Source organism: Centropristis striata, chromosome 23 (genome assembly GCF_030273125.1).
Source record: "Centropristis striata isolate RG_2023a ecotype Rhode Island chromosome 23, C.striata_1.0, whole genome shotgun sequence".
NCBI lineage: Eukaryota > Metazoa > Chordata > Actinopteri > Perciformes > Serranidae > Centropristis > Centropristis striata.
Genome location: NC_081539.1, coordinates 13227352 through 13254978, shown reverse-complemented (window position 1 = coordinate 13254978; position 27627 = coordinate 13227352). Strand labels below are relative to the sequence as shown.

The 27627-nt window shown below is 37.7% G+C and overlaps 2 protein-coding genes across 2 annotated transcripts in view; one reads left to right on the top strand and one right to left on the bottom strand.

The window, feature by feature from the left end:
• Positions 1 to 474: 474 nt before the first annotated feature.
• vps41 (VPS41 subunit of HOPS complex) lies at positions 475 to 27627 on the bottom strand. The gene is made up of 28 exons (XM_059326833.1): positions 27285 to 27627; positions 26920 to 26958; positions 21009 to 21116; positions 19525 to 19602; positions 16446 to 16520; positions 15406 to 15468; positions 14439 to 14504; positions 12771 to 12890; positions 11117 to 11263; positions 10963 to 11029; positions 10292 to 10389; positions 8807 to 8936; positions 8563 to 8678; positions 8356 to 8474; positions 7385 to 7466; positions 7198 to 7290; positions 6963 to 7090; positions 5711 to 5855; positions 5580 to 5621; positions 5443 to 5493; positions 4125 to 4262; positions 3975 to 4029; positions 3748 to 3888; positions 3516 to 3652; positions 1983 to 2082; positions 1475 to 1519; positions 1303 to 1382; positions 475 to 803 (listed from the first exon to the last, which is right to left on the bottom strand). The coding sequence occupies exons 1-28, from the start codon at positions 27303 to 27305 to the stop codon at positions 723 to 725; spliced, it is 2565 nt and encodes an 854-aa protein (XP_059182816.1). The 5' UTR covers positions 27306 to 27627; the 3' UTR covers positions 475 to 722.
• pou6f2 (POU class 6 homeobox 2) overlaps positions 27539 to 27627 on the top strand; it is an 86293-nt gene continuing 86204 nt past the window's right edge. The window contains exon 1 of the mRNA XM_059326834.1: positions 27539 to 27578. The gene's annotated coding sequence lies outside the window, so the exon portion shown is untranslated. The remainder of the gene's footprint in view (positions 27579 to 27627) is intronic.

Genomic DNA, 27627 nt, shown 5'->3' with positions numbered 1-27627 from the left:
GCTGGGTGTCTGTTGAGTATATGAACTTACCAGCCCTTGTGCACATACCTGTGGTTTTCTTCAAAGCGTCTGCTAATATAGAAGGAGCTAAAACCATTAAATATTTGAAGAGCTAATAGTGCATCTGTATATTTCCAAAACTTAAAACCACAAATGAGTCATGCTTTTGGCCTATTTGATACATCCTCTCAGGTTTGAGGGTTTTTTTTTTTGCTCCAATTCAAACTGTAAAATCAGTAATTTGAGGAAGAAGTTTGATTAAATCAAACTTGAAGCTGCCTTTATTCAATTTTGCTGCATTCATAAACTTCTTTACATGTTTTTCAGGGAATATTTTGTGCAATTATGACAAACACCTTTCCAGTATACTGCATCTTAAATGTAGACACCAAAGTAAAAAAAGATTGAGGAGTAAATACATTTTCTTTGACCCTGGAATTGATTGACAGGCATAATTATAAGATACAAACCACAAACAGTTATTATGTAATTTTATTTTTCAGGCCTTGCAGATATTTCATCACCAAAGTACATCGAGCAGATCAAGTAAAACACTTTATAGGTGTTAGTTATAAATATACAGAGACAATCCAATATATATGTTTTGCATTTTTGCAGATCGGAGACTGAGGGAAGGTGATATTTATTGATCAGTGTACTGACAGTAAAGGGGAAGCAACAGGGGGAATGTAAAAGCATCGTTAAAGACATTAGATTCATGTTCACTTTTTCATCTCCAGGATTCCACTACCTGGCCCGCGCTTCTTCGCACTGCAGATGTTACAAAACTGCACGCCAGGAATCTGAACAGAAAAGAGGGAAAAGGTGCAGGAGTCTCAATATAGGACAGCAAAGTAATGTTTGAGATTCTCAGATAAAAATGTCAAAATGCCTGGAGAGAGACAAACGTGAAACTCAATACCAGACGAGCAAAAAATATTTTTTTACTGTTTTTATTGCCTGTTTTCATGAAAACAATGAAAACCTAAGCCATAAGATAAAAAACATGTAAAACTTCATGTACAGACAGACATGTTTTTAAACCGAGGGGTCCTGTCATTATTAAATTTAGATTATCGATGTAATAAAGTGTGGTACTGATTTAACTGCTAGATTGACCTAAACTAGAATTTATATAATAAATTCTACTATAAATGTATATTTTTTGGAGACTGCTTTATTTGTGGATGCACATGACACTGAACTATGAATATTTCTTCTTCTTGTTTTGACAAAGCAGCTGTGTATGAATGTCAAAAAGAGAAAAAAAAGGGTTACACAGATTAAATGGAAGTTACTCACTGCTCCTGAAGATGGTAAACATTCCTTGTGAAACATGTGTCTGCAGTGAAACACCACCACGCTGAACGGTTTGGCCATATCTGAAACACACGTGGGGAGCAAAAAAGGAGGCTTAAAATTCAATAAAACAGCAAAACACGCAAATACAACTACACAGAATCAGAAAACCCACCTGAAGGTAATATTGTAGCATGGCACGATTCACAAATGTTCTCCTCTGAAAAGAAAACAAACACTTGTGTGAGTTTAAAAACGACTTAATCTCTGATTCTGCGTTAACCCTTTATCAGGCGAAGAACTATATTCGGTAACTTCAGTGGATATCAAAATGGGGTTGAGAAAAAAGTTGCAAGTTTACTAGATTAAAGTGGCAAATCTACAAGAAAAAAGTTGCATATTTAAGAGATTTAAAGTGGCAAATCTGTGCGAAAAAAGTTGCAGATTTAAAGTTGCTTTTTTCCCACTTTTTTCTCATAAATCTGTGACTTTTTTCCACGCAGATTTGCTACTTTAAATCTCATAAATTTGCGACTTTTTTTCTTGTAGATCTGCCACTTTAATCTAGTAAATTTGCAACTTTTTTCTCAAAATGTTTTTATTTTTTATTTTGGATATCCGCTGAAGTTATCAAATATGCTTCTTTGCCTGATAAAGGCTTAATGCAAAGAAAGTTTTCCCACCGTCGACCCGGACTCCTCTCATCTGTGTTCGGTGCATCTTCTGCAGCAGCGAGAGCGAGTCGGCCACCAGGATCTTCTTACATCCTTCCCTCAGGAGAATCTTCGAAATGAAAAAACAAAAGCTGGTTAATAACAAGTATTAATAAATGTGGAAATTCTATATCCAAATATGTTTGTAGTTAACAGATAACTTTAACTGACTTTGGAGGAAGATAGCTCAATCTTAGAGAAAAAAGGATTTACCTTTGATACATGAATGGGTGAAGGAGACAGAAAATATTCATGTTGAGGAAGAGCAGCAGAATTTGAACATGTGGAAACCATTATTGCCGTTTCTTGGATGTAAAGGTGCGATATTGTACCTATACATTTCATATTACATCCCCATTCTGTTTGCTAAATTGTTCAATTATTACTTGTTATTTATTAGTTGTTGTTTTTTGTTATTGTCACTGTAAGTAGACTTTGAGTGATAAGAAAGGCGTCTATAAATAAAATGTATTATTATCATTAAAAACTTCGAAATGGCTTGGTTTTTTCTCAACATTTTTCTTATTATTATTTTTTCACCTGATGTATTATATATATATTTTTTTTCTTTAAATACCAGAAATGTTTCTTTTAATTTTTTTGACTGTGAAAACCTTATTAAGTTTCATTGTTTTATCAACTTATTAGTGTTGTTGTTCTTTTTACGTATATGTCTAATATATATGCAAATTCAACTAAATATATTAATATATTCTTTGAGAATATCTCTTATTATATCTCCCTCTAAAACCACTGTTAATATTGTGAGTGACACAATATATTAAAATAGAGCTACTGAGTTTATACCAACAACAAAAATGCCCCACGCCCAATATAATTTCATCCTGCTAAATATACTTGTGTATTAATGCAGTAAAAGGCATTAAGTAATCTTTGTGATTCTAAAAGAAAATGAAAATGAAAATGTTTTGCTCCATTTAGATTGAAGCACTTTCTTTCACGATTTTTAAGTATTATATTACCTTCAGCTGGTGTCTGTGAAGGTAAATTTAACCAATTGTGGATATTTTCCCCAAGCATTTCTTCCACACTTGCACATTCAATAATTACCTGCTGCTTTGATATGTGTCTTTATCACTTAATCATTTTATATTCTATTTCATCTGAATACAAGCTATACTATTAGTGAAGAACTGTGTTTACTGCTGTTGAATCATCTGTTATAACAAGTTTTTTTTCATTATAAAGGATTACAAAGGAATAAAAATGATCTAAGAGGGCAGTCTGTGGCCTGGATGTTAGTAATCGGGCTTGTAACCGGGGGGTTGTTGGTTCGAATCCCAGGACTGACAGGTCAAGAACTGAAGTGCCCTTGAGCAAGGCACCCAACCCCCCCACGTAGCTCCCCGGGCGCAGAAATATGCATGGTGTGTTCAGTTGTGTGTAATAAACCCTAACCCTTAAATGCAGATGTTGAATTTCCCCATGGTGGGATTAATAAAGGATAAATCTAATCTTCTTCTTAAGAGAAACGTGTGTAACCTGCAGATTGTAGTCCTGGAGGATTTTGACGAGTGAATCTCTGAGGTTTGGGATCTCCATGCCCTCCTTAATGCGATGGATGAGCAGGATGGGATCCACATGAGTGCCGATGTTATTAAGGAGGCCGGTGATGAAGGCTGGGGACACAGAGAAATGTTATGAAAGTGGGAAAAACGACAGCAAAACATCCAGAATCAAACCAATGACGGGGTCGACAGGAGACTGTTCATACGTGGTTTATCTATCGAGTAGGAGATGAGGTTCTCCCAGAGCTCGGCATCATCCTGCTCTTTGGCAAACTCGATGGCCTTATCCACGTCCTCCAGCTCCTCCATGATCATCTGCAGAGCTCGTCTGCAGTTCCCCATCCTGCCTGAGAGCCGACACGCTGGGTTAGCTTCCTTTTACTCGTTGAAAAACACACTTAAAGTAGGAAAACAGACGCTAATGAACACTCACTGAGCAGGAAGACCGTCTCCTCTACGAAGTTCCTCTGCTGACAAACCTCGAGAGCCTGGCAGTGAAAGACAGAGAAGAGTTGAACATAACTCGTGTTTCGTTGCCTCTGGAAACTTGGAGGTGCAGCAGGACGACATGTGAGATTTGTACCTTTTCAAGCGGGCAGTGCGTGCTGTCTCTCAGGAAAGGTAAAAGATTTGGCCGGTCGTACTCGGCGTACAGGCCAATCTGTCTCTCGTGGTATTTCTGGCCTTTGTGGTGGTCCCGCTTGAACAGTTTATGGAGGTACTGCGGGGAGAAGAGGAGGCAAATCAAGTCAGAATTTAATTTTGAGAGTTATTTTGATTGTATTTGGTCTTTTGGTTTGTGTGTGTGTTTGAGTGTTTGGTTTCTTTTTTTGCTCCTGTCACATTTTAATCATTGTGGCCTTGTTTTTCACTGCAGCATTAAATCTTGCACCTCTGTGGAAACACCACAAGCATTTCTACAAGAACTCAAAATGTCTTTTATGGAATATAACATTAATCAAATTCCATAAATATCATATAGAGAAGCAAGTCTGTCACTCTTATTTAAAAAATAAGGAAAAACACAGTTTGATTTTTTTGAGAACTAATATTTACAAAAATTGGGAATAAAATCGAATATTTATATACAACATTTTGTATATTTTTGTGTCCAAAAGTGTTACCAATAATGGAAAAAAAATGGGGTCTCCACACATTGTACATACTGAACTATTTACTATTTACAGCCTCTACTTATACCTTCTGATGTCCTGTCCTTTCAGCTCTGTGTAAACAGCTGCTGATGTTTCACTGAGTTTTTCCCAGTTGTGCTGAGAAGTGCAGTATTTAATGTTTTTTAACAGAACCTGGTTATTGCAAACTTTCAAAATATTAAATGAGACTTTAAAAATACATGAGAAATTAAATGAGAAATTATACAACTTAAAGCTTAGATTTGGAGCATTCTTCTTTTCTTCAAGGACCATGAGATGTGAAAATATTTTTTGTTGTTAATAACTCTTTTTTTGTTTATTATTATTATTGATAATAGTAATAGTAATAATTATATATATATATTTTTTTTTACAATTTATACTTGAAATGATGGTAGTACAAAATGTAATTTAATTTGTTTGTTGCTCCATTTTTACCTCCTAATCTTAAAATTTCATTAAACATATTTATATATTTTTTACAAAAATTAACCGAAACACTGACAAACGAGGAAGATCTTGGGTCAATAATAATGAGAATAAATATGAAACAAAATTTTATCTCAACTAAAATAAAAACAGGTTGGAATTGAGATCAAACATGAAGCTTGTTTATAAGATATTTTGTTAACGCTACAGTTAATGATTGGTTTGGGTTACACTCACACAAATTGCTCCCAAATTTTTAAAAAGCGTCCCCCCCCCTGCAGGTTCTGGGGGTTCGGAGGGTTAAAGTTATTAACTCACCACATGCAGAAGCTCGGGCCTGTCTGCCAGTTCTTCCACCACCCTGTCCGTCTGTGAGAGGAGAGAAACAGGATGAGTGGCCAGCAGATTTTCATCACATCCTCAATTAAATACTGAGAGAAGACAGGGACACTTACTGATATCTTGTCTTCATTATCGAGGAGCATGTCGACGGCTTTCTGAAAACGGAAACATTTTGAGAATGTATCACTTAAACATCTTAAATGAAAAAGGAAACACAGCATGCAATATGATTTCAGGCTTTTACCTCTTTATCAAAGTCCATGAGGAGCACGATCTTGTCCTCTATGGAGGAGAAAAGGTTGTGTTTGTGGATCAGCTGGTAAACATCTTTGTGCCTCAGTCTCAGGTAGATCTCTAAGGCTCGGTCGTACCGCTGGTCATACGTGTACCTGCAAAGACCAACAAGTTACTGTATATTATACTTTCCTGTCAGCAGTCCTTTTTAAGTCATTGGAAGTGTTACTCCTTTACTTCTTTGCAGACAAATATTCTGCAAGCACCAAATGTTTAAATACCTCGAAATGCGGATTTGTTTCCATCTTGAAAACTTTATTTCCAACAGTATTTCCCCCAATACTTATTAATAATGCTTGTGTTAAAGGGATAGTTCGTATTTTTTTAAGTGGGGTTTCATGAGGTACTTATCCACAGTCAATGTATTACCTGCAGGAGACGATGGTCTGTGCGACTTCAGACAGGGCCTGTCACAAAATATATTTTAACCCTCTAAAACAAAGACCCACCCTAAAAATGTTATACCTGTTTATGTGTACACTATATGAACAATATGTCCACAGATTTTTGTTGCTATAGGCAGTCATTTGGCACTACTTTTTCTCAACCGTAGAACTTCCATGTTCCTACAAAGTGTCGCTGATCGGCTTTTTTGGTCAAAATCCAGTTGCTACTTTTTGTAAGAGACAACAAATACAAGGAAATAAAAATGAGACAGAAGGATATCTTTATGAAGCGGAATATAGCAGATGGAGAATGAACTGGCTGAAGGAGAGGGAGAGAGGGGAAACTGTGGAGACTGGACCCCAAGATGAAGCTGAATAAAGAGCCCAAGCTACCTGGTGGTGCCGCTGTGTAAAATATAAATCCATGCCTGCAGACCAGAGAGCTGCTGCTGCCATGAGTGGGACTGGGTTCTGTTTGATTCGGACCAAAACAGCTGAAATGTGGCGCTTACGTGTATGAACATGGAAGTTCTAGTGTTGAGAAAAAGTGAAACGGCTGTGGATGGCAACAAAAATCTGTAGATATATCATTAATATAGAGTACACATAAACAAGTATAACATTTATAGGATGGGCCTTTGTTTAGGTGGTTGAAATTGATTTGTGACAGGCCCTGTCTGCAGTCTGTTTGGGAACATCTGGATCTCCAAACTGGGAACATGCAGACCATCATCTACTACATGGAATAAATTGTGGTTAAGAACCTCATACAATCCCACTTCAAAAAATCTGAACTATCCCTTTAAGATCACTCACAGTTCTGCCAGTGTGGTGAGCAGGGTCCTGTTGGTGGGGTCCCTCTTAAGGTGATCGCTGACGGCCTGAACGATGGCCATGTTGTTATAAAGCTCTCCGGGCCATTCCCGGATCAGTGTGGCAAAACCCTTTGTGGAGAGCACAGGAAGAGGGACAGACCATGATGCTGACGATCAACCAGTAGTTTAACACTAGATTTGTTAGAGGATGTAAAAACTATTAAGGGACAAAGTACCTCGTAGTCAGTTTTGAGAAATTCATGCAAGATCATTTCATAGATGGCCGGTCTGAGACGCAGATCCCCTCTGGGCAAATACTGACTGATGGCCTGAAAGTGGAGGAGAAGAAAGATACGTTTCACATCAATTTATATCTATAATCACTTCAGTAATTCAGCACAGTTCAGAAACAGAAATTCCCACCTTCAGCTGTCCGATGGTCTTGAACCTGTACACCTCGTTTTCCCAGAGTTCCATGTTTTTTCCAAGAACCTTTTGACACTTCCTGAAATTAAAAGAAGCTCATGAATCAATCAGGTGAAACAAAGAAGCTGAAGGACATGCTTATGGCTGTGGAGTTGCATCAATTAATAAGGCATGTCATATATTATAGGTGCATCCTAATACATTAGAAGATCATAGAAAAGTACATTTCCAGTAGTTCAAGTCAAATAGCCCAATCAAGTATTGAGTGCGTATAGATGGACATACTTTTCAGAGGCCAACATTTCCATATTAAACAAACTTTTTAAAATTGTTCTTTTATAATATTACACTGAATTTTAGGTCTTCATTAAATGTAAGTCATAATCATTATAATTAGAAGAAATTAAATAAATTAAGACATGAAATGTTTAATTCTATGTGTAATGGATCTAAATAATGTGTTATTTCCACAATTTAATTACTGACATAAATAAACTTTTCTATGATATTCTAATTTATTGAGATGTACCTGTAAATCAATTGTACTTGAAGTCTGAAGTTTGAGCATCTTTATGTTTTTTTTCTGTGACTTATTTCCCAGTGAAATGCAATATTTGAGCAGTGTACATTTACAAGATTCATTTAAATCAAATATTTTGCATTTGATTGGAAAAAGAGGGTGGGCTTGAATGTGCAAACACTTCTCAGTTGTGTTACGTGGACAGACATGAACGTCACACTTACTCGAAGCAGGTTACTCGAGAAACAGTGCACATGCACACAGAGGTACGTGTCCTTTTTACTAATGCCAAGTAAAATATCAAATAACTTTTATTTCTATTCTTCTTTTTGTCCGATTTAAACTTTATTGTCTTCATTCAATTTATTTTTTTCATCCCCAATTCCCAAACTTTCAAGTACTTCAAAGACCCATTTCAAACGGATGAACTGACAGCAGGGAAACGTACCTGGCAGCACTGTCGTAGTCTCCTTTCTCCACTAAGTGATTGATGTATGCCATCCCAATCTTCTGCACGTCGTGTCTCTTGATGTTTTTGAAGCTGATCTCTGCAGCCATCAGCGCCTCCTGTCACAGTTAAACAGGACACAGGGTTAAACTGTGTAATTGTGGACCTTAACCTTTTGCAACATTCATAAAAAGCAACAACGCAAACCTCATATTTCTTCTTCTCAAGCAGCCAATCGATGTGGTCATCCTGGTCTCGCTCCTTGGCCACGACGATGTCTTTGGGACTGATGATGTAGAAGAGCGACTCTCCCTCAGAATGCTCTGTTAATGAAAATACATTTATGCCTCAGTGCATTACAGCTGACATTTGATGGTCGATGCATAATAAAATCAGAGCGCAGTAAAAGGCCGCGTGACATTTCTCTGAGGGGCTGTTTTTATGGTCTCACCGAGCCGGTAGTCTCGGCACTCGTTGTCTTGGAAGTTGCGCACGGTCAGCGCGTCGGAGGAGATCTCCTCGCAGCTCTCAGGGAGAGGCTGGATGATGTCGAGGCGAGGCCGCGCACGAAACTCCTCATCCTGCACACACAATGAGAAAACACTTTTACTCCAAATCTTCCCCTTTAACCTAGAATACCCAAATGGAAAAGATTACAAGAGAAGAACTGTGAGACCAAAATGCATGTAGGAATCTTCAATTGAAAGGTAACATTTTGCAATTGTGCCTGTTAGGCATGTGGCTTAAAACTAGACTCTTTGCACTTCTTGTTCCCCGCTGGTGGAACACACTACCAGTTCCTACCAGAGCAGGGGCGTCCCTCTCTACCTTTAAAAAACTCCTGAAGACCCAGCTCTTCAGAGAGCATCTTCTCTCCTAGACCACATGATAAGTCTACTCCTCAAAGAATTGTCACTAGCACTTATAGCTCTTATTGCACTATACCTTGATTGTTTGCTTTTTACTCTTCCTGTAAGTCGCTTTGGATAAAAGCGTCTGCTAAATGACTAAATGTAAATGTAAATGTAGACTGAAACTGAAAAAGGTTTTTTGGCCTAGCCCTTTAAGAGGTTAGTCAAGTCAAGTCAAACTTTATTTCTATAGCGCATTTACAGATGGCTGAGCCGCACCAAAGTGCTTCAGATAAAAGGGCATAAACTGCAATAAAATACAGCACTGACAAAGGTGAAAGAAACAAAAAGGGTTAAAAGACATTACCTGCAAGAGTTAAAATTAAGCAAAAGAAGGGATAATTTAAAGGAAACACTTGCAAGAGGAAGACATGAATCGAAGGCAAGAGAAAAGAGGTGGGTCTTCAAGTGAGACTTAAAAACATTCAGGGAAATTCAGGTTAAATCTAGTTCCTGAAAACATTTAAGATGTGGCTAAAACCCAAACTCAACTCTATCAGTTCAAACATGGGCTTAAAAACTTGTTTATAATCAGACTTAGACTTAGTCAGACTTTATTGTCATTCAGCTATACATACAAATATGCACACGTAACAAAATTCCAATGCAATTGGCTCACGGTGATTGTACTTTGGAATGTAAGATAAATAAAGTATAAATATAAAACTCTAAAAATAGAATATTTATATTACACAGAAGTGTAGTAGCATATTTTTTTGGTACAATTCAATAGACATAACAAATATAAAAACGTTAGTATTAGTATTAGTGCAGTAGTAGTAAGTTATACCTAATTCACAATTACTGGGATATTCTTTATGCCAGAGCTATGCAAATCACCACATACATTCTACATCTTGTCAACCACATCTGGATACAATTTCAGACCCCTGGCTCTAACTGTTTGTGAGTTAGGAAGTTTCTAGTTTGTGGTGTCACTGCATTATACTACTGAATAACGAATGTGTATATAAGAAAATTGGGATGGGGTAAATATATACAGTAAATAATAATATAGTAATTACCATGTGATCAGCGTTCTCCTTTACAAAGTACAGTGTGACGAGCTGATCAGCCAGCGGAGCAAGGCCACTGATGAAGAACTCCGTCTCAAATGCAGAAACTGATTTAAAAAAAGAAAACAGGATCAAGGACATGATGATAGGTGTTATGTTAGAGTGCATTTAATCCATCTGTATGACAGACGTTGTTATATAATGGTATTCTTTACAATTGTTGCTGCATCTTCAAAATATAAGAAGCTAAGAAATTAAGCATTTTTTAGCCTGCACCTCACCCACAACTTTGACTTGACAACCCAACCAGAACGTGAAGTCTACTGTATCGACTTGTAATAATTTACATTATTTTGTAAAAATCTGTTTTTCACTTTGATATCAAAGAGGATTTTTTTGACAATTCTTGTAAAAAAACAAAAAACAAATTATATTGACCACGATTTCATGTGTAAAAGCTAAAAAAAAAGGGTGAAACATTTAAGGGGGGTGAATACTTTTTTTATAGGAATTGTATTGAGCAAACTGTGACAGGAGCAAAAAAAACACTGAAACCATTGTAGTTGCCTGTTCTGGGTCTATATTATAAAGCACTTTGCAGCCTTTGTTTAGGAAGTGCTTTATAAATTGAAAAAGTTGAATATCATATAATTTATTATTAAGTTCAGTGTATTTTGTACCGATTTCCACATAGCGGCTGGGCAGGTCTCTCATCTCAGTAGGATTTCGCTCTTTCACGACACAAATCTGATGAGAAACGGGAATATTACAGAAAGTCTGAAACACTGGGAAAACTGCTGTCTGCGGTGATGGATTTAAATAGAAAAACCTAACCTTGATGGAAGTACCCCAGCCAACAATGAGAGTGCTGTTGTCTTTCCAGCACAGGCTGCAGGGGTACATGTCCGGCCTCAGGCTGACGTTATCCCGCAGCACGTTTGTGATCCGCTGCTTTGTACCGATATCATAGATCTTAACTCCCTAAAGGACATCAGGAAAACAAACAAGCTTAAACATTTGACACATTCTATATTGTTCTCTGTATTATCCCTGCAAGGTGAAGCCTGGAGGGGACCATGTGTCTGTCCGCAAGTAATCTTGCATACTTCAGGACCCATCAGCCTCATATTTTGTTTTGCACATCTATAACTGTATACTGAAGGACCTCTCATGGTTGTGGTGATTCATACTTGTATTGACTGTTTTCTACCATCATTGACTGCTGATGTGGAAGGTAGAGGCCACAAGTGATAAACAACTGCTTTAGTTTACAATCCTGTTTCTGCTTTTGACAACAATGAACGGTCATGTTCTTTTTTTTAAAGATTTTTTAAATACATTTTCTGCCTTTATTTGGTAGTATGACTTGACAGAAATGAGGGAAAGAAAGAGGAAAAGACATGCAGCAAAGGGCTGCATCACCTGTCACTGGGCCTAAAGCAACTCCACCAACCACTCTACAATTAAATATTTATGTTTATTAAAAGGATATCATCTATTCCTATATTTGTGTTTCCATGTCTTTAATGTACATTTTCTGCCTCATAGAATTAGTCCGTCCTCATGAAATAAATCATTGATAATTGTTTCATGGAACTGTAGTCACTTGCATTGTGAAGTGGTGCTTGTCTCGGCATTGCTTGTTTACATTTTGCCAGCTGTAGAGCTGAAATTGGAACATTTAGAATACAGGTGGGGGGAAAAAATCAATACAGCATAGTATCACGATATATTGTGCCAGTATTGTCTGTAACAGGCTCACTTTTAGGAATATACTGGACATTCTGGTATCACATGAAACTATAGGCACCAAGTATGTCAGGATATTGTGTCGGGAAGTTTTTTATGTTTAATTCAAAAATAATTCGGAGCAGTGATGCTCGAAGTCGAGGAAAGTTTGATAAAATGCTGCAGTTGTTGTCGTCCATACATGTTTGATATCAGTTGAGTTCTGTTTGACTGAATACTTTGTTGGTCAGTCTGTGGGTTTGACTCTCATTGTGGAGAAATAAAAAGACTGAAGTGAGATGAATAGACTGAAAATGTTCTCTTATTTGACAAATCAATTCTTTATTGAATCTAATTTTGTGGACACAAAATGCAGTTAAACAGTTAAATCGCAATATATTGTATACAATACTCATCATAGCAATTATATCGTATTGTGACTCAAGTATCGGGATGAAATTGTTTCGTGGGGCCTCTGCTGATTCCCACCTCTAATTTAGACGCTGTGTCGTAATAAAACTTATTCATAGGCTGCACTTGTGTATTTTCGCTTATCTCTCCTGTGGAAGCCGCTCTACTCCAAGAGCATTTAAGTAATTGGGATTTTTGATCGATTTTCAGGTCAATTGATTGAGGATAGAGGAGTGGAAGAGGGAGATTGAAACAAAGCCCCTGTTCCCCACCAACCTGCCTCCAGACACACCTAACGGAAATCTACGGAGTGCACTTTTCCTTCTGAGGCTTGTGACTGATCACTCACCACATTGTTGGCCCAGGCAATGAGGTTCGCTCTCCACTGGATGTTAGTGATTGAGCCCTCGCCTTCGTGTAGAACGGACGTCTTCCAGCGATTCAACCAGTTTCTTTCATACAGGAGAAGCTTTGAGAAAGAAAACAGGAAAACATTTGCATGGGTTGTAGTTGTGCAGCCTGGCCTACAGAGGGCAGTAGATGAACAGCATATTGTACAGGAACAGCCAGTCAGGAGATGTGTCTGGTAAAAGTGTGAAGCAGCCTTATAGATTTAACTTAAAACTGAAGGGAACTTTCTCATTGCATGCCGCGAATGATGAAGTAAAACCAGATTTTAGTACTCATATCTTAACTTTACTTCAGAGCATTTAGGCACAAAGACAGATTTTTCATTAGACTTCATCTAAAAGCTTCACATTCAGTTGTGGATTAAGTTGTTTTACAGTCTCACACGGTCGACTGAATTTGCAAGTAAAAGATGGTGTGAAAGCCTTAAAGAAAAGGGTTGAAAACTAGATGCATTACAGGCATGATTTCATACATCTTCCTCTTATCTTTGTAGTTACGGCTTCTTTTAGGATACACTCCATTTAATGCAGCCACGGCAAGTGGTGTAAAGTATAGAAACAAGTACCTAAAGACACATTCATCACATCTTCATGCTGTCGTCTTCTCACAGAGGTGTGGAAGCTCAGCTGCAGGTATGTCAGAGTATGACTTCATCAATTGCCGTTTAATGTTCAGGCCTTGTACTGTACATGCCGTAGAGGACAAAACCTGTCATTCACATTCCCTGCATTGTTACTGTCCTTACTATATAAATTGACACAAAAAAAGCCCCATAAAATGTGCATAATATTACCAAGGATGCCGGGAGAAGGTTGTATAGGCTCTTTAATTCAGCAGTTGGGCTATGTTAATAAACAGTTTGCTCGACAAAGAGATGATATGACAAAAGAACTGTGGAGACAAAATTGAATTTCCTTTGACAGGATGTGGCTCCCGTTGAGGCTTATTGATTTTCATCACAGGCACATTGTGGAGGCCTTCACAACTTGGAACTGAGAGGAATCAGCGCCAATTGAAAGAAAATGGCAAAGTAACACTAACAATGGGGTTTCATAAAAAAGTTGTTTTTCCTCACCCCTGTTGTATAAATGTCAGTATATTTTATTTATGGATGGTTTTGAAATGACGCTACTTCCTCGCAGTTTATAGATGTGTGAACGGTAATTGGCGTGTGGTAATAGGTAGGTGGTTTTACTTAAGAAAATGACAAAGATAGTTTTCACCTTCCGCGGTGACATACCTACCAGAGTCGACTTTCAGGAGAGAGATCACTGTATGCGCCCGGAAATCCTAAGACTATGTACCCTCTTGATAATGACATCTACTTGCCGTGCTTGTGAAGCATTGCCTTTCAAACACTGTTGAGCGAACAGCACTTTGTGAAAATGGGCAGCTCTCCCGAGAGCACTCCAGCAAAGAGACAGAAAACTAAGAGCCTTTCACGCCAGACAAAGGCCTGTGCATCGCGTCCGCCGGGCCAGAGTGAGAAGGTTTGCAGGATTCGGTTTCACCCCGGACACAATCAGGATGAATTATTGTGGCAGGAAATGGCAAAAAACTGTACTTAATGACAGGACAAGTAAAAAAAAATACTGTTCAAACGTACCTTGTTGCCCCCAGTGACAAACTGTTTGTAGTTTGATCTGGTGAACTGAGGATGTAATGCCACCACCTGCAAAACAATACATAGAGTGTTGTATTCGGTTTTGTGTTTAGTTATATGTATGTAAAACAGATGCATGCTTATGCAATTAAAGCTTGATGTTTTAAGTGGCCTTGTATGTGGTACTTATCTATAGTTAGTGTATTACCTATAGTTGTTGGCGGTCAGCCTGCCTACATTTTGGAGAAAAAGGTAGGAGTAACACTGTAGAAGCTAAGGAATGTACTGCTGTGGATGGAGGCAAAAGTAAACACATTTTACCACCTTAATAAATCAAAATAAGTTTATTTCTACACTACATTTAGAATATCTTCAATGCTTTACCTTGCTATCAGACAGCTCTTTCCAACTAGAGCTGAATTGTTTCCCCATCATGTGATCAGCCAAGAATTTTTGGATATGGTTGGGACATCTTTTAAATAAAGAAAACAGTAATTTTAGCTTGCAGCCCATAGGAGGTGTTGGTCTACCGCTGCCTCTATCGTACATTTTTTGTCTGTTATTGTGTGACATTGGTTAATCTCAGCTAACTGTCACACAATAACACAAACAAACCAAAAAATCTAGGCAGCGGTACACAAAAAACTCCTGTCTTCTGCTAGGCAAAATTACTGTTTTTGGCAAAGGAGCCTGGTTTTTGTGAATAGAGCATAGGTGTGTTTCCAAATGGTAAAATGGTGAAAATATTCTAAATATAGAGCAAACTTAAACTGATTGATTTATTAGCCATCTAAAATACATTATACTGCCCCTGTCGACAGCAGTATGTTGCTTCACTTCTGTTCAGTACTCCTATGTGCTTCCATCTACAGTAGGTAATACATTAACAATGGATAAGTATCTCATATAACCCACTTCAAAAAATCCAAACTCTCCCTTCTTGTTTTCAAAAAATGTGATACCAACTTACTTTGATGGGACAGTCAAAGTTCTCATGGAAGCCCTCTCTTGTATAGAGACCAAACACTTGAACCTGAAACAAAGATGAGACGGCAGAACGGCAAGCAAAAGGTGAATAACTCAAAATTTCTCCTTTAATTGCTGCCTCTGCAACTATCCAAGGCCAGCGGGGGGAATTGTGGTGAGAAAAGACTTTGATTGGCTCGCTACTTCTCCGCTGGGTCACCAATTAGTGGACAAGTTGATTCTTTGAACCCCGCAGGGTTTAGAAACAGGAGTCCTCATCCTGGACTCGTCCACAGCCTCAGCTGGCTACAACAAACCCTAATGTACCATTAGAGTACATGACACCAAGCTTCTCTTCATCTAAGGCCCAAAAAATATGACTTTTTTTTTTTTAAAGTAGAGGAATAGATGCAATCTCCTTTTCCGAACCGCACCAGCGATTAAGGATTAAGTTAGATTTTCAAAGGATTAACAGCCAACTGAATTGGTTGAGGGCAAACAATTGCTGTAGCATTGATTTTAATTGTCTGCTCCACTTTTTTTGTGCGACAAGATCTTGTTTTTGCCACCAGAGTGCTAGAAGTAGGGGGAGGGTGATATCAGAGAGCATATCTTGACTGCGAAATCCATGAAGGATGGTGGTAATGATGAGAAGAGACAAGATAACAGCAAGGTGGAGAACATGGAGAGGGTATCCATAGTTGGCTGATGGCTGACTGACAGCTCGACGGATCTGAGTGCAATCCTTTCCCCTGCTATTCAAAATAGGTACAAGCTTTTTATAAATTCACGCATCATGAAAAAAATATGTGTTGATATGGTGAAGATAAAACTTTAACTTAATGCTCTGACTGGAAGAACTGCCTTCTAAAAATTCACTACCGAACACCTCAAGTTCCACATCATTAGCATAAAGTTTAACACTGATAAGATGAGTTTTATATGAATCTGAGGATGAATTATGAAAGATGAAAAACACTTCTTTTTTTTCCTGCAGCAGGCCCAAGGATCAGTAACCAGCGGCGATGAGCAGAGAGATCTCACCTTCCCATCCTCGGAGCAGATGCCCACATGCTCTCCACTTTCATCCAGGCTGATCTGGTTGATCTTCACTGAACTCTGCGGAGACACAATATCATGGCATCTTTTTTTAGAGGCGGGTGAATATCTTTGTGGCTGGCCAAATGTTGCTGCCTGACATTTTTACCCCATTAAGTGAAATGCCAGAAAAAGCGGAAGGCAAAAAATTTGAGTATGTAATGGATGCACAGCCCCATATGTGTCAATGCACAGAGCATGACATTAATGCTGTGAAGGTTAGGGGGTCCCAATCCACTGTTGAGGCTTTTAAAGTTTACACATTCATGACACTATAGGAGGGCTCTTTAGATAAAAGGATCAACCAAATGGCATAAATTATATAACATGTCACTTAAAACCTTCCCTTAAGGGTCGACTTTGCATCCTTGTACACTAAAGGAGAAAAACTTTTTTGCTTATCATGTATGTTAAAATTTCTCCAGAAGACATGGCTGGGTCGATTTCTGGTTTTTGCTGGTCCAGTTTAGTGTTGGCATATAAAACAGTTTGATTTCATGGAAACCGGATGAACCAGCATTTGTCAATTTACAAGTTCTGGTAAATTAAAATGACATACATCAGCAACCTGTGCCGACGGCTTCACATCGTTTAATTGAACCAATTATTGAGATATTATGATAGTTATATAAAAGGAATAAAGGTTAATTTATGCTTAACGTTATATAAGTACTCTGTGTTGATTTCATTCGTGATTGTGCATGCTTTCTGAAAGCTTACGGACTAACAGAGCAGTACTGCCAGAAATGACCACAGAAAAGGTGAGACACCACCACAGGTCATGATGACTGTTGAGGAAATTGAAGATGCTGGACTTCACACAGGAGACTCCAGATGTTTTAGGTTGGAAGTTGTTATTATAAATGACTCACGAGGAGAAGTGACCTTAACAAACAACTGTGTATCACAGTGCAGTGTCAAAGCCACTTCTGCCAGACTGTGTCGCCTTTAAGGCTTTTTGTAATATTTACTTTAGATAATTTATTGGTATATAATTTAAGTTAGAAACAAGAGGTGGATGATTACTTAAAGTTTACGAATGTATTTTGTAAATGTATTATTTGTTTACTTAATATTATGATGTCACATCCTTCATTGGCAATGGCTTAACTTGGTGTTTAGTCAGAGTTGCAACACTCTGCACGAGAACACTACACAGACCTTCACTCAGCCCTGGTATATATGTTTTCAGGATATGCTAATGTTAGTGGGTCAAGCTTGTCAAAACATTACCAAATATGGCTCCTAAACATACGCATACATCAAATTAGTCACTGAATATGCATGAACTAAGAAGCGCCTTTCTCTCTGCACCGAACACAGACAGAAAGAGACAAATGCAACAGATCGACCTTGGAGGTAAGCTTATTGTCTGGTAAACCCAAACAGCTACTTATAAATTGGAGGAAAGCTTGAGTCAGTGTCAGTTTTAAGTTTTAAGTTCTAAGGAGGGTGCCAGTGACAAGATACAGAAGTTTCTTTAACAACGACAAACTTTTAGAGATATGATTGAACAAAAAATCTGTCCATTTGTCGCAATGTATTCACTGGCCTCACAGACCACCGCCATCTACAACGCTGCTATATCTTTTGCTTCAACGGGTCGGTTAAATTGTTATGACCTCCTTATGAAACTCGGCATGTTTGAGTTTTCAGAAACATTTTACTCGGGGCTGCGCTGCCCTCTAGTGGATATATTGCTTCACGTCCATGCCAATGTAAAAGATGCACTGAAGTATGCGAGCGCTGACGGTTACATCTATTTTCATACAAGGGAGCATAAATGGGGCTTAATGGAGCCACTAGGGTCTGACTGGCCGAGCACACTTCACTAAAGAGCTGAGGCCGGCAACATGATGGAGATCAAATTTCTGTAGGTGTGGGAGGAGAAAAGACGCAGCGCACATCTTGTTTGTTTACTAGAAAGTTAATGTGTTTTTTGGGTGGACAAGACGAGACACGGCAGAGTTACTCTTAATTAAAAACTATAAATTGGGCCGATATGGCTGCATTACGGATTTAAAGCCAACAAGAGGTTAGCTGAAAAGCATGGCAATGTGTAAACACTGCAGGAAAAAAATTATTTCCTGGGTTCTCTCAGTCCCGTTATGTTTAATTCGGAGTGGCTGCTGCGTCAAATGAAAATCCTAGTAGTTAGATTTAGTACAACAGTTCGGTCCAGTGCTTGGCTTGACATCAAACCAGTTGAAATTGCTTCACAGCTGCCTAACCAATTAGCTTTCTGTGGATGTTTGATAGACAAATTAAATTATTTTCTGCTTTTCAATTACTTTTAACCGGTTCATTTTAAACTACGTCACAAATCCATCAGTCAGAATTCAGCTGTGACTCTTTTTTGTTCAGTGAAATAGCTTCCTTTTTGTTTCTTCTCTCAACGACTGGTAATTGGCAGTAACTTCCTTAAGTGAGAAGCACTTGAATCAATGATCACAGCAGGGACTCCACTGTTAAAAGCACGAGTGCAGGTACATTAATGTTAAATGGGCACTTTGTGCCGAAACCCCAGATTGTTCTGGGTTTTTTTTTAACTTGCAAACGAAATTATTGTTCTGAACTAATTTCCTCCAGATCAACTGAACAGAAATGTATGAAGAAAGTAAAATAGTGGGAGTAAATCATATTTGTCAGATCAATGCTGGTTGTAAATCCAATGCCACACAAATTCAATCTATTCGAAACATCCCTATCCCACAAATTTTTGTACAAAATTTGATATCAATCCATCCAATAATTTTCAACACATTCCACTAAAAACATATTTCTTAAGCTACTGGTAGTCATTAGGATTATTTAATGTTAATATTATTAATGTTACTAATATCAACATTAGTCTTGGCTAAACGTGAATCATGTGTTCAGTACATCTAATTTTTATCTGGTCATTTTTCTTGTTTTTATATCTTTGTAAAGCACTTATAATTAATTATCAATTATAAAAAGTTATAATTAATTAATTAATCAATTAATTAAGTGATTATAATCTAAAGTATTTAAATGTACTCACGATTTCAAACTTCTGAGTTACATTTCCTTGGATGTCCAGCAGGAAGACTTTTCCAAAATGGGTACCTAGAGCAAGAAACTGAGAGGGACAAATGTAATGTAAATTAAACCAAGACACGTGAAACAAATTCAAGAAAAAAAAACTTGTGCTGACGAAGGCTGTGGCAGACGATAAAATAAAAAATAAAAAAAACACTTCCTGGAGCTGGAGCGACATGGGCAGAGTGGGGATTGGGTGGGCTTGGAGGCAAAACTGTGAAATTGCAGGGGGTGGAAAAGCCCTATTTATTAAAGCATACAGTGTGAAATGGCATTTTTTTTTCTCAAATTAAAATGCTTAAGCATAATAAATGCGCTGTACATCTGACTTCTTCCCATGCTCCCCATGCAACCCAATCACCTCCCTGCCCAGCACGCAGCTATTATTCCTCCCGAGCAGCAACTGGTTTCCGTGTTTTGTGCTTCAGCAGAAGTGCATATGTGTGTGTACGTGAGTCCACTGGGACAAAAAAATTATAGAAACTGGGGGCTTTTGGCATTAGATTAAGTGTGTGTTCTTCCACCCCAGCCCCTGCTCCATGCCCTCCTCCTAATCCCCCTCCCTTCTAGACCAGCATGTGGATGTGCGGCGAGCCCACCATGCTTCAGTGCAGTCTATAATGAAATGCTTATATTTACAGGCACAGCTGAGCATGTCAGACAGAGCCCCTGCAATCTCCCCAAATAAAATAACCAAAAATAAATAAATAAAGGGTTCAACCTTGTGAGGCGGAGCGACTTTTAAAGGGATTTATCAGAATGGAATTGTTCAAATGAAATTCCGATTCAGACACTTAAAATATGAGGCAACATAAGGCAATATGTGCTGTCGGTGGCTTTAAGGTTGTGGGAGTTTGCCGCGGCGGAGGGGGCTGGTGTGACCGCACAGGTAGCTGGGTGAAAGAAGGTACACGAGCGCAGAAATCCCAGGAAGAAAGACAGTCAGATCAAATTTAGAATTTCTGCAAAGCAATGTCTCTCACTGTGGCACGGTTTCTATTTTGAGGTTAAAGAGAAAAAAAAAGAAGAAGAAGAGGGGGCCAAATCCTCAAAGTAAAAATAAATAAATGAAAATCAATAGCAGTTAATAAAACATCAGGTGAGGAGACATAACTGGGTATGACTTTTGCTCTGCTCAGGCGTGCATGTGTGCTGCTGGTGCCACAACGATTAACCATCTGGCGGAGAGTGGCCCTCTTAAAAATATCAACAATGGACAAACAGAGGAGAGGAGTGAAAAATATGTAAGAGTGGGAATAAACACAGGAGACGACAATAACGCCTGGTGTCTTCTGGTGCACCTCCCCGAGAGGAAAAGCAGGGGAAGGTGAGAAGAGAATGGGCCGCCGTCTCTCAGATGTTTACATAAACAATGTGAAAACTGTACTTGAGATGGGTGGAGTTGGGACTAAAATGCCCTTGTGGATGGTGGATTATAACCTCTACCTTGTCATGGACGGTCATACAGCTGGCTGCATCCTTCTGGAGGATTTCTGTCACCCCATTGGAGAGCCTCTCATACTTCAGCTTGGGCTCCTCCTCACTGTCCTCCTCCTGGTTGGGAAAGTAGACTTGTAAGATGTGCTCTCACTATGGCATTTTCTTAAAAGGCATTCATTACAACAGCACAGTGTCCTCTCACAAACACTATAGTACACAATGTCCTTTGAAAGCCATTGACAAAACCCTTCATGCAGGAAACTGATATGTCCACCTCAAGTCATTTAAATCCTCTAATCTGTCTTCAAATCTGAAAACAACATATTGACATGACTTTATATGCTTCCAACTTCACTTGAAGGTGCCCTGTGGTGTTTTTGGCCACCAGTGGCACTATGGAGCAATGTTTTTAATTGTCTGACCCCTTTTTCAGCTTTTTTGTTGTTGTTTTTGGGCAATATACAGTCATGGGAAACATTATTAGAACACCGTTGTTTTCTTCATTACATTGGTTTATTTTAATGCCTAAACTAAATGTACATTTGTTTGGACAAATATAATGATAACAACAACAATAGCTCATAAGAGTTTAATTTAAGAGCTGATATCTAGACATTTTCCATGGTTTTCTTGAGAATAACCAAAACCATTATCAAGAAAACCATGGAAACTGGCTAGATATCAGCTCTTAAATTAGCCTCTCGTGAGCTATTTCTGTTGTAATTAAATTTGTCCAAACAAATGTACCTTTAGTTGTACCAGGCATTAAAATGAACAAGAAAATGAAGAAAACAAAGGTGGTCTAATATTTTTTTCCATGACTGTATTTGGCATTAAAGCATAGCTTTTATAGGGTAGGCTGAAATAAGTAAATGCATTTTGATTACTTTTGTAGCCAATATATATATATTTTTTTTTTTACATATTGCTGTATTATGACATGGTTACATTTTTTTCTAGCCTACATGATACAAGTAAAACTTGTAGACTGGATGAATTGTGGATTTGGACAGCTGACAGCACTCAGATAGACATCTCAGATACGCACAAGCAAATCCCACAAATCTGTCAGAACGGTAAAGTCGAGACATTTGGATTCCAGCCCTGGATGTAAACAATTTATAGTTAAAAAAATTAGCCGTGCAAGAAGAAAGAGATGCATTTAGCGTGATCGTTATAATGTGAATAAACACTCTACCATGCACCTTTAAGTCCATCACATGAAATAAACTTGACATGTGCAATGATGATTAAGTGATTCAAAACTTCAGAATACTAATAAGAATAGTTTTCCAATATAAGGGTATGCAAAAAACACATTAAAACACAATTAAATTGGTGTTAAAATCAAGTGTGAAACAAAACAATTAGACAATACAAAGCCCCTTGAAGCAAATTTGTGATTGTGTTTCCAGCTTTATGAATACAATTGGCTTGACATATTGTTTTACTAAGAATTTTGTAAAGCCATAATACACTTCCATCATTTCATATCATCCCAATGCTATTAAGCCATAGCTGATGAGCAAAATATCACCCAGCTCTACATGTTCATCTGTCTTTTTAGTTTAACATTGTTGCTTACATTGAGGTGAAATCACATGAGCCAATTCCTTGCATACACTGGGAAGACAATACAACGTTAGACCACTTTAATTTAAATTTAACTTGAACAAGAAAAAAGCATCCATTTAGGGCTGCAACCAATAATAGTTTTCATTTTCTATTAATTCGCTAATTATGTTCTTGATTATAAATGTTGTCCATAAATTGTCAGAAAATAGTAAAAAAAAAAAAAACAACAGCAGAAAAAAAAATGTTATAATATCCAGGAATTTCTAATATTTTCTACCAAATATTTAAAAAGCCAAATACATTCAGTTAAATAGCATAAATGGCAAAGAGAAGCATCAAATCCCCATATTTGTGAGGGTGGATACACAATACATGTGCTTGAAAAAAATGTAAAACTGATAAACTTATTATCAAAATAATTGCAGAATGATTTTCTGATGATAAACTAATTACTGCAGCACTGCTTCCACTTATATATGAACATGCACATATAATACTACTGTAACAAAACAAAACAAAGTAGTCCTTCATTGTCTTCAGCTGCATTTCTTCAGCAATATGCAGCAAATATTAATATGTAATTAGCACATTTTTGTGCTGGTTTTACATCCACACTGCCCACCATCAGCTTCAATAAGCAAGACACACCAATGTCCAACATGTACCCTGACCTCTCTGAAAGAAATTCTTATGTCTTGCATGTGTGTATCAGGAGATGTATGCACAAAGACAGACTTTCATTACCTCGGTGTGAAATGCAGCATAAAGTCACTTTTATTTTTTCATGAGACCGTTCATCCCCAGTGACAAACATGAATTTAGTCATTTCATAAAGCAAACTTAAGGTATTCTACTGTGTTACACTTTCCAGCGTGAGCCAACATTTGCGGCCAGTCACAGCCTGAATATTACTCATAATTCAGTTTATAACCAATGCTGCACAGTCTGTGGCTGCCCAGAGGGTGCATCAACTCAAAACATTGTCTGCCATTATGTGCTACTGGGTTGGAGGTGGGGGACAATAGCGTGGAAAAAATGTTATTTTCAAAAACAATCCTTTCCCACTCAACAACGCCATATCTAGGCTATTTCCTGTGTATTCTGGTTGTGAGATTTCTGATGCGGGGGCATTTGTCACGGTTTTCAAAGGTGTATCAAACAACAAAGGCAAACTTCATCCCCAGAGAGAAACTACCCATTTTCAAACTTCTGCCATCTCTTGTAACTTGTCTTTTCTTTTGTCAACTAGTGAGCTGCCCTTTGTGTTGGAGCCATTTTGGCCATATTCTTTGCATATTGGCAGTTAAGATACATCAGTCTGAACCAAACCATCTGTCTACAATAAGGATGGCATGGTGCTTTCAAATACACACTGAAGACAGCACTAACTTAGAATCAGAGCGAGAAAGGAGGACATTACCTCTTTAGTATAAAGGCAATAATGGATCATCCTGCTGCCCACCCCTCTATTTCTATCTGTCTCACACACAATGTTCAGCTGGAGGATAAATAATAGGAAAAAAATAAATAGATGAGAAAATAAATGTTTATAAATGCAGGTTAAATAGTGTGAATCCTGTGCTACAGCCTAAACAGTCACTTGACTGTTTGACCCAACAGCCTTAAAAGACACCGGATGTTGTTATTACATTAAAATAAAAAGCATATTTCGTCAGTTGTCAACTACTTATTGGACCTTTGTATTATATTAAATATTTCTGTCATATTCTTTGCCTTTTGGCAGTTCGGATATAACAAGCTGAATAACAAGCCATAATATTAGGGCTGGGCGATATATCAATATGAAAATATATCGATATATTTTAAATGTGATATGGAATTAGACCATATCGCATATATCTAAATATAAAAAAATATTTCTTTATATATATAAATGCTGCCCTTACTAGGTTTTGTCATATTTAGTTCTTTTGTGATGTTCGTTATTCTTTTCTCATACAAATATATTTATTTCAGGAACATATTTTTTTATTTAAACATGCACTTTATGGAGCTTTGATTTAAAAAAAAAAAAAGAAAAAAGCTACTCCTGTTGTTATACAGTATTTATGTTCACTTAAATAAACAGTTTCAATAAAACTACTTGTGACATGTCATATTTGGCTTTGACTGAACATTTGCTCTCACTTTGCGATAAAAATATTGGGATATATATTGTATATTGATATTCAGCCTAAATATATCAGGATATGACTTTTGGTCCATATCGCTCAGCCCTCCATAATATTATTCAAATCAACAAGGATCCTTAAGGAGTTACAAATATATTCAGGGTCTGAGGACAGAGTGTGTCGTAATTGAGCAGATCATAAAGCTCCTTAAGGCAAATTTGTGATTTGTGAAAAAAAAAAAACCAAAAAAAGAGATGAAATGGGACAGGATAATTGTCCACATTATTCACACCTATGCTAGCGACTATATCAATAATCTCATCTGTTGGTAAATTATCCAGCTCTGTTAGCTACTCTAGTTTAGCAGCTAGCTATCACTAGTGGCAAGCCAGACAGCCACCCAATTCCCATGGCAGTGAGTGAGGGGGAACTCACAGCCATACCCCGAGCCTTAATTAATCAATTAACATGCATTAAATATGTTCAAAACACATCTACACCAGGATATTTGTGTGATTTTAAACAGCTGTCTATGCAAATTACGCATTATTTAACTTGACGGAAAACGGAGTCGGCACTGTCCTTATGAGGCCAATGACAACATGTTTGAAAACAGGCGCAAGCTGCAAACATAGGAGAAGACAGCTGACGCGCAGCCTCGAGCAGCCCCGCCCCCTGAAGAAAGTAGGTAACTCACTCACTCACATACAGAGCCATGTGTGGGTCTTGACATACAAGTATCTCCCTGAATATTAGGAAAGTAACAATCACCCACCTCAGCATGCTTTCTGACTCAAAAACTTTATGACTGATTATGGTAATGTCCATATATCAAATATTATCTCCACTTAAATGCAAGTTGGTTCACAAGTATGTCCCCAACATGATGCCATAAACACAGTAGGGTTTTTTGACCATTTTAAGACTAGACATTGTTTTTTTCAGAGTGCCTAAGCTAAATGAACAAAATTATTTTTTGAATGAATGACTCTTATCCTGTGCCAAATGTTTAGCATGTGAGTGCTTTGTTTAGTTAAAATAGTAAAAATGATGATGATGATAATAATAATAATAATAATAATAATAATAATAACAATAACCATAATAATAATAATAATTCATTTTTATTATTGTTTTGGTTGTGTGCTTTTTTGCAAATTGCAAATATTATACATAATCTCAAAAAACATTGTCCTTGGAAGATTTCACCCTTCCCACTTTAAATATAGCTGGGTGAGAACAAACATATTGTAATATATTAAAGGAAAAAAAAATCATCCGATTACAATTCAAGTGATCCATCCAGTTACTTCCTCCCTGATTCTTCTGACTCTCCAGAATTAATTTGTTGAGTAAAATTGTATCTTTCATTCAGTGCTAAAGTAAAGAGGACGGTGTGCATTAAATCTGTTGCTGTATTATCATGTGTCATCTTCTGCCAAAGGTTTGATCTGCTGTAATCCAAAGTTAATATGAAACTCATTTCCTTGACTACAGCCAGATTTTATTTATATATTATGTCATAACAAATCAGACTGACTAGCCAGATTAAAGCAGTGGTTACATGCTTTCCTATGAGTGTTGTTCTACAGCACTGAAAATAGTGTGTGCACAGACAGAAAACAGGATGTAGGAGATTTTTTCTATTTACCAGCCTGGAATTTTCCCCTCTTTCCTTTTGCTCACTCCTAACTGTTTTCTTCCGAGAGTCTTTCTCTGATATTTAATTCAATTCTCTGCTTCCTAAAAAGACACTCCCCTCCCTGCCAGGCTGATGTATAAAGCTATATTTTATTTAGCCTACTTGTGATTCTCAGAAGCACAAGTGTACTGTAACATGCCAAAGCTCAGTCATAATATTGATGGATCTGGAAAGCTATCTGTAATTCATGAGTGTTTGACACCTATCAAAACCTGACAAAGATCCTTCCGGGATCAAGCCCTGTTGTTAAAGGCTGGCTATGTATTACAGCCCTTTCAGTAGGCAGCAAGCTTTACTTGGGTTCAAAAATCACCCATGCTTGACAGAACTATGCACACCCCTGTCATCGACAATATGCTGCTCTTGATGCATTGCTACATCCACATACTGGTGCAACTGCATGACATTTTTACGTGTAATTCTACCTCATTTTAACTCCATATCAACTTCCTCTCTCTGTGTCTTTTTGTAGGAGAAAGAAATGGTAACACAAAGTGATGTTTCTTACCTCAGACTCATCTGTGAATTCCTCACTTGGTTTTCTGCCCTGAATAAAGAGACATTTTGAATGGATTTAGCAGTGCCACATGTATAGTGAGAATGCATTACACAAAAACAGACTGCAAAGACTAGGCAGGGCACAACAGCTACACCTTTTTACTGAGAAAAGGCAAGGCATAGATGACAAATCAATGTAAAACTTCTATCAAAGCACACGTTTAAGCTTCCCACGCAACATGAAATGTCAGATAACAAGCTGAATCAATTCAAAAGGCAGCTGACATCATTCACAGATCACATTTGTATTTCTTTTCATGCATATACGTATAAAAAATAAACATTAGCCGGCTAACGTTAGCATGCTATTCTTACCTGCTCCTCCACATCCGCCATCGTTATAATTAGTTGTATCCGAGCTGAACCGTAAAAATATCTCAATACGTTTTCAGACAATACATGTTGTAGGTCTACAATATCGCTATTAACTGTGCTTCTTGTCAAAAAATATCCACAGTACAACTAAGTGATGTTTGTTGTCCAAGCCTGCTCCTTCTGTCATAAGTTACATCACATGACAGAAACAAAGCCGCAAAGCATTTTGGGAAGTGGAGTCCAACTGCAGAAAGACGCCAACCGTCGAAAGTGGAGGTGGTCATACTACAACAGGTGATACATTAAATGTGACTTTAACGTCGTATTTATGTTTAACAAAAGC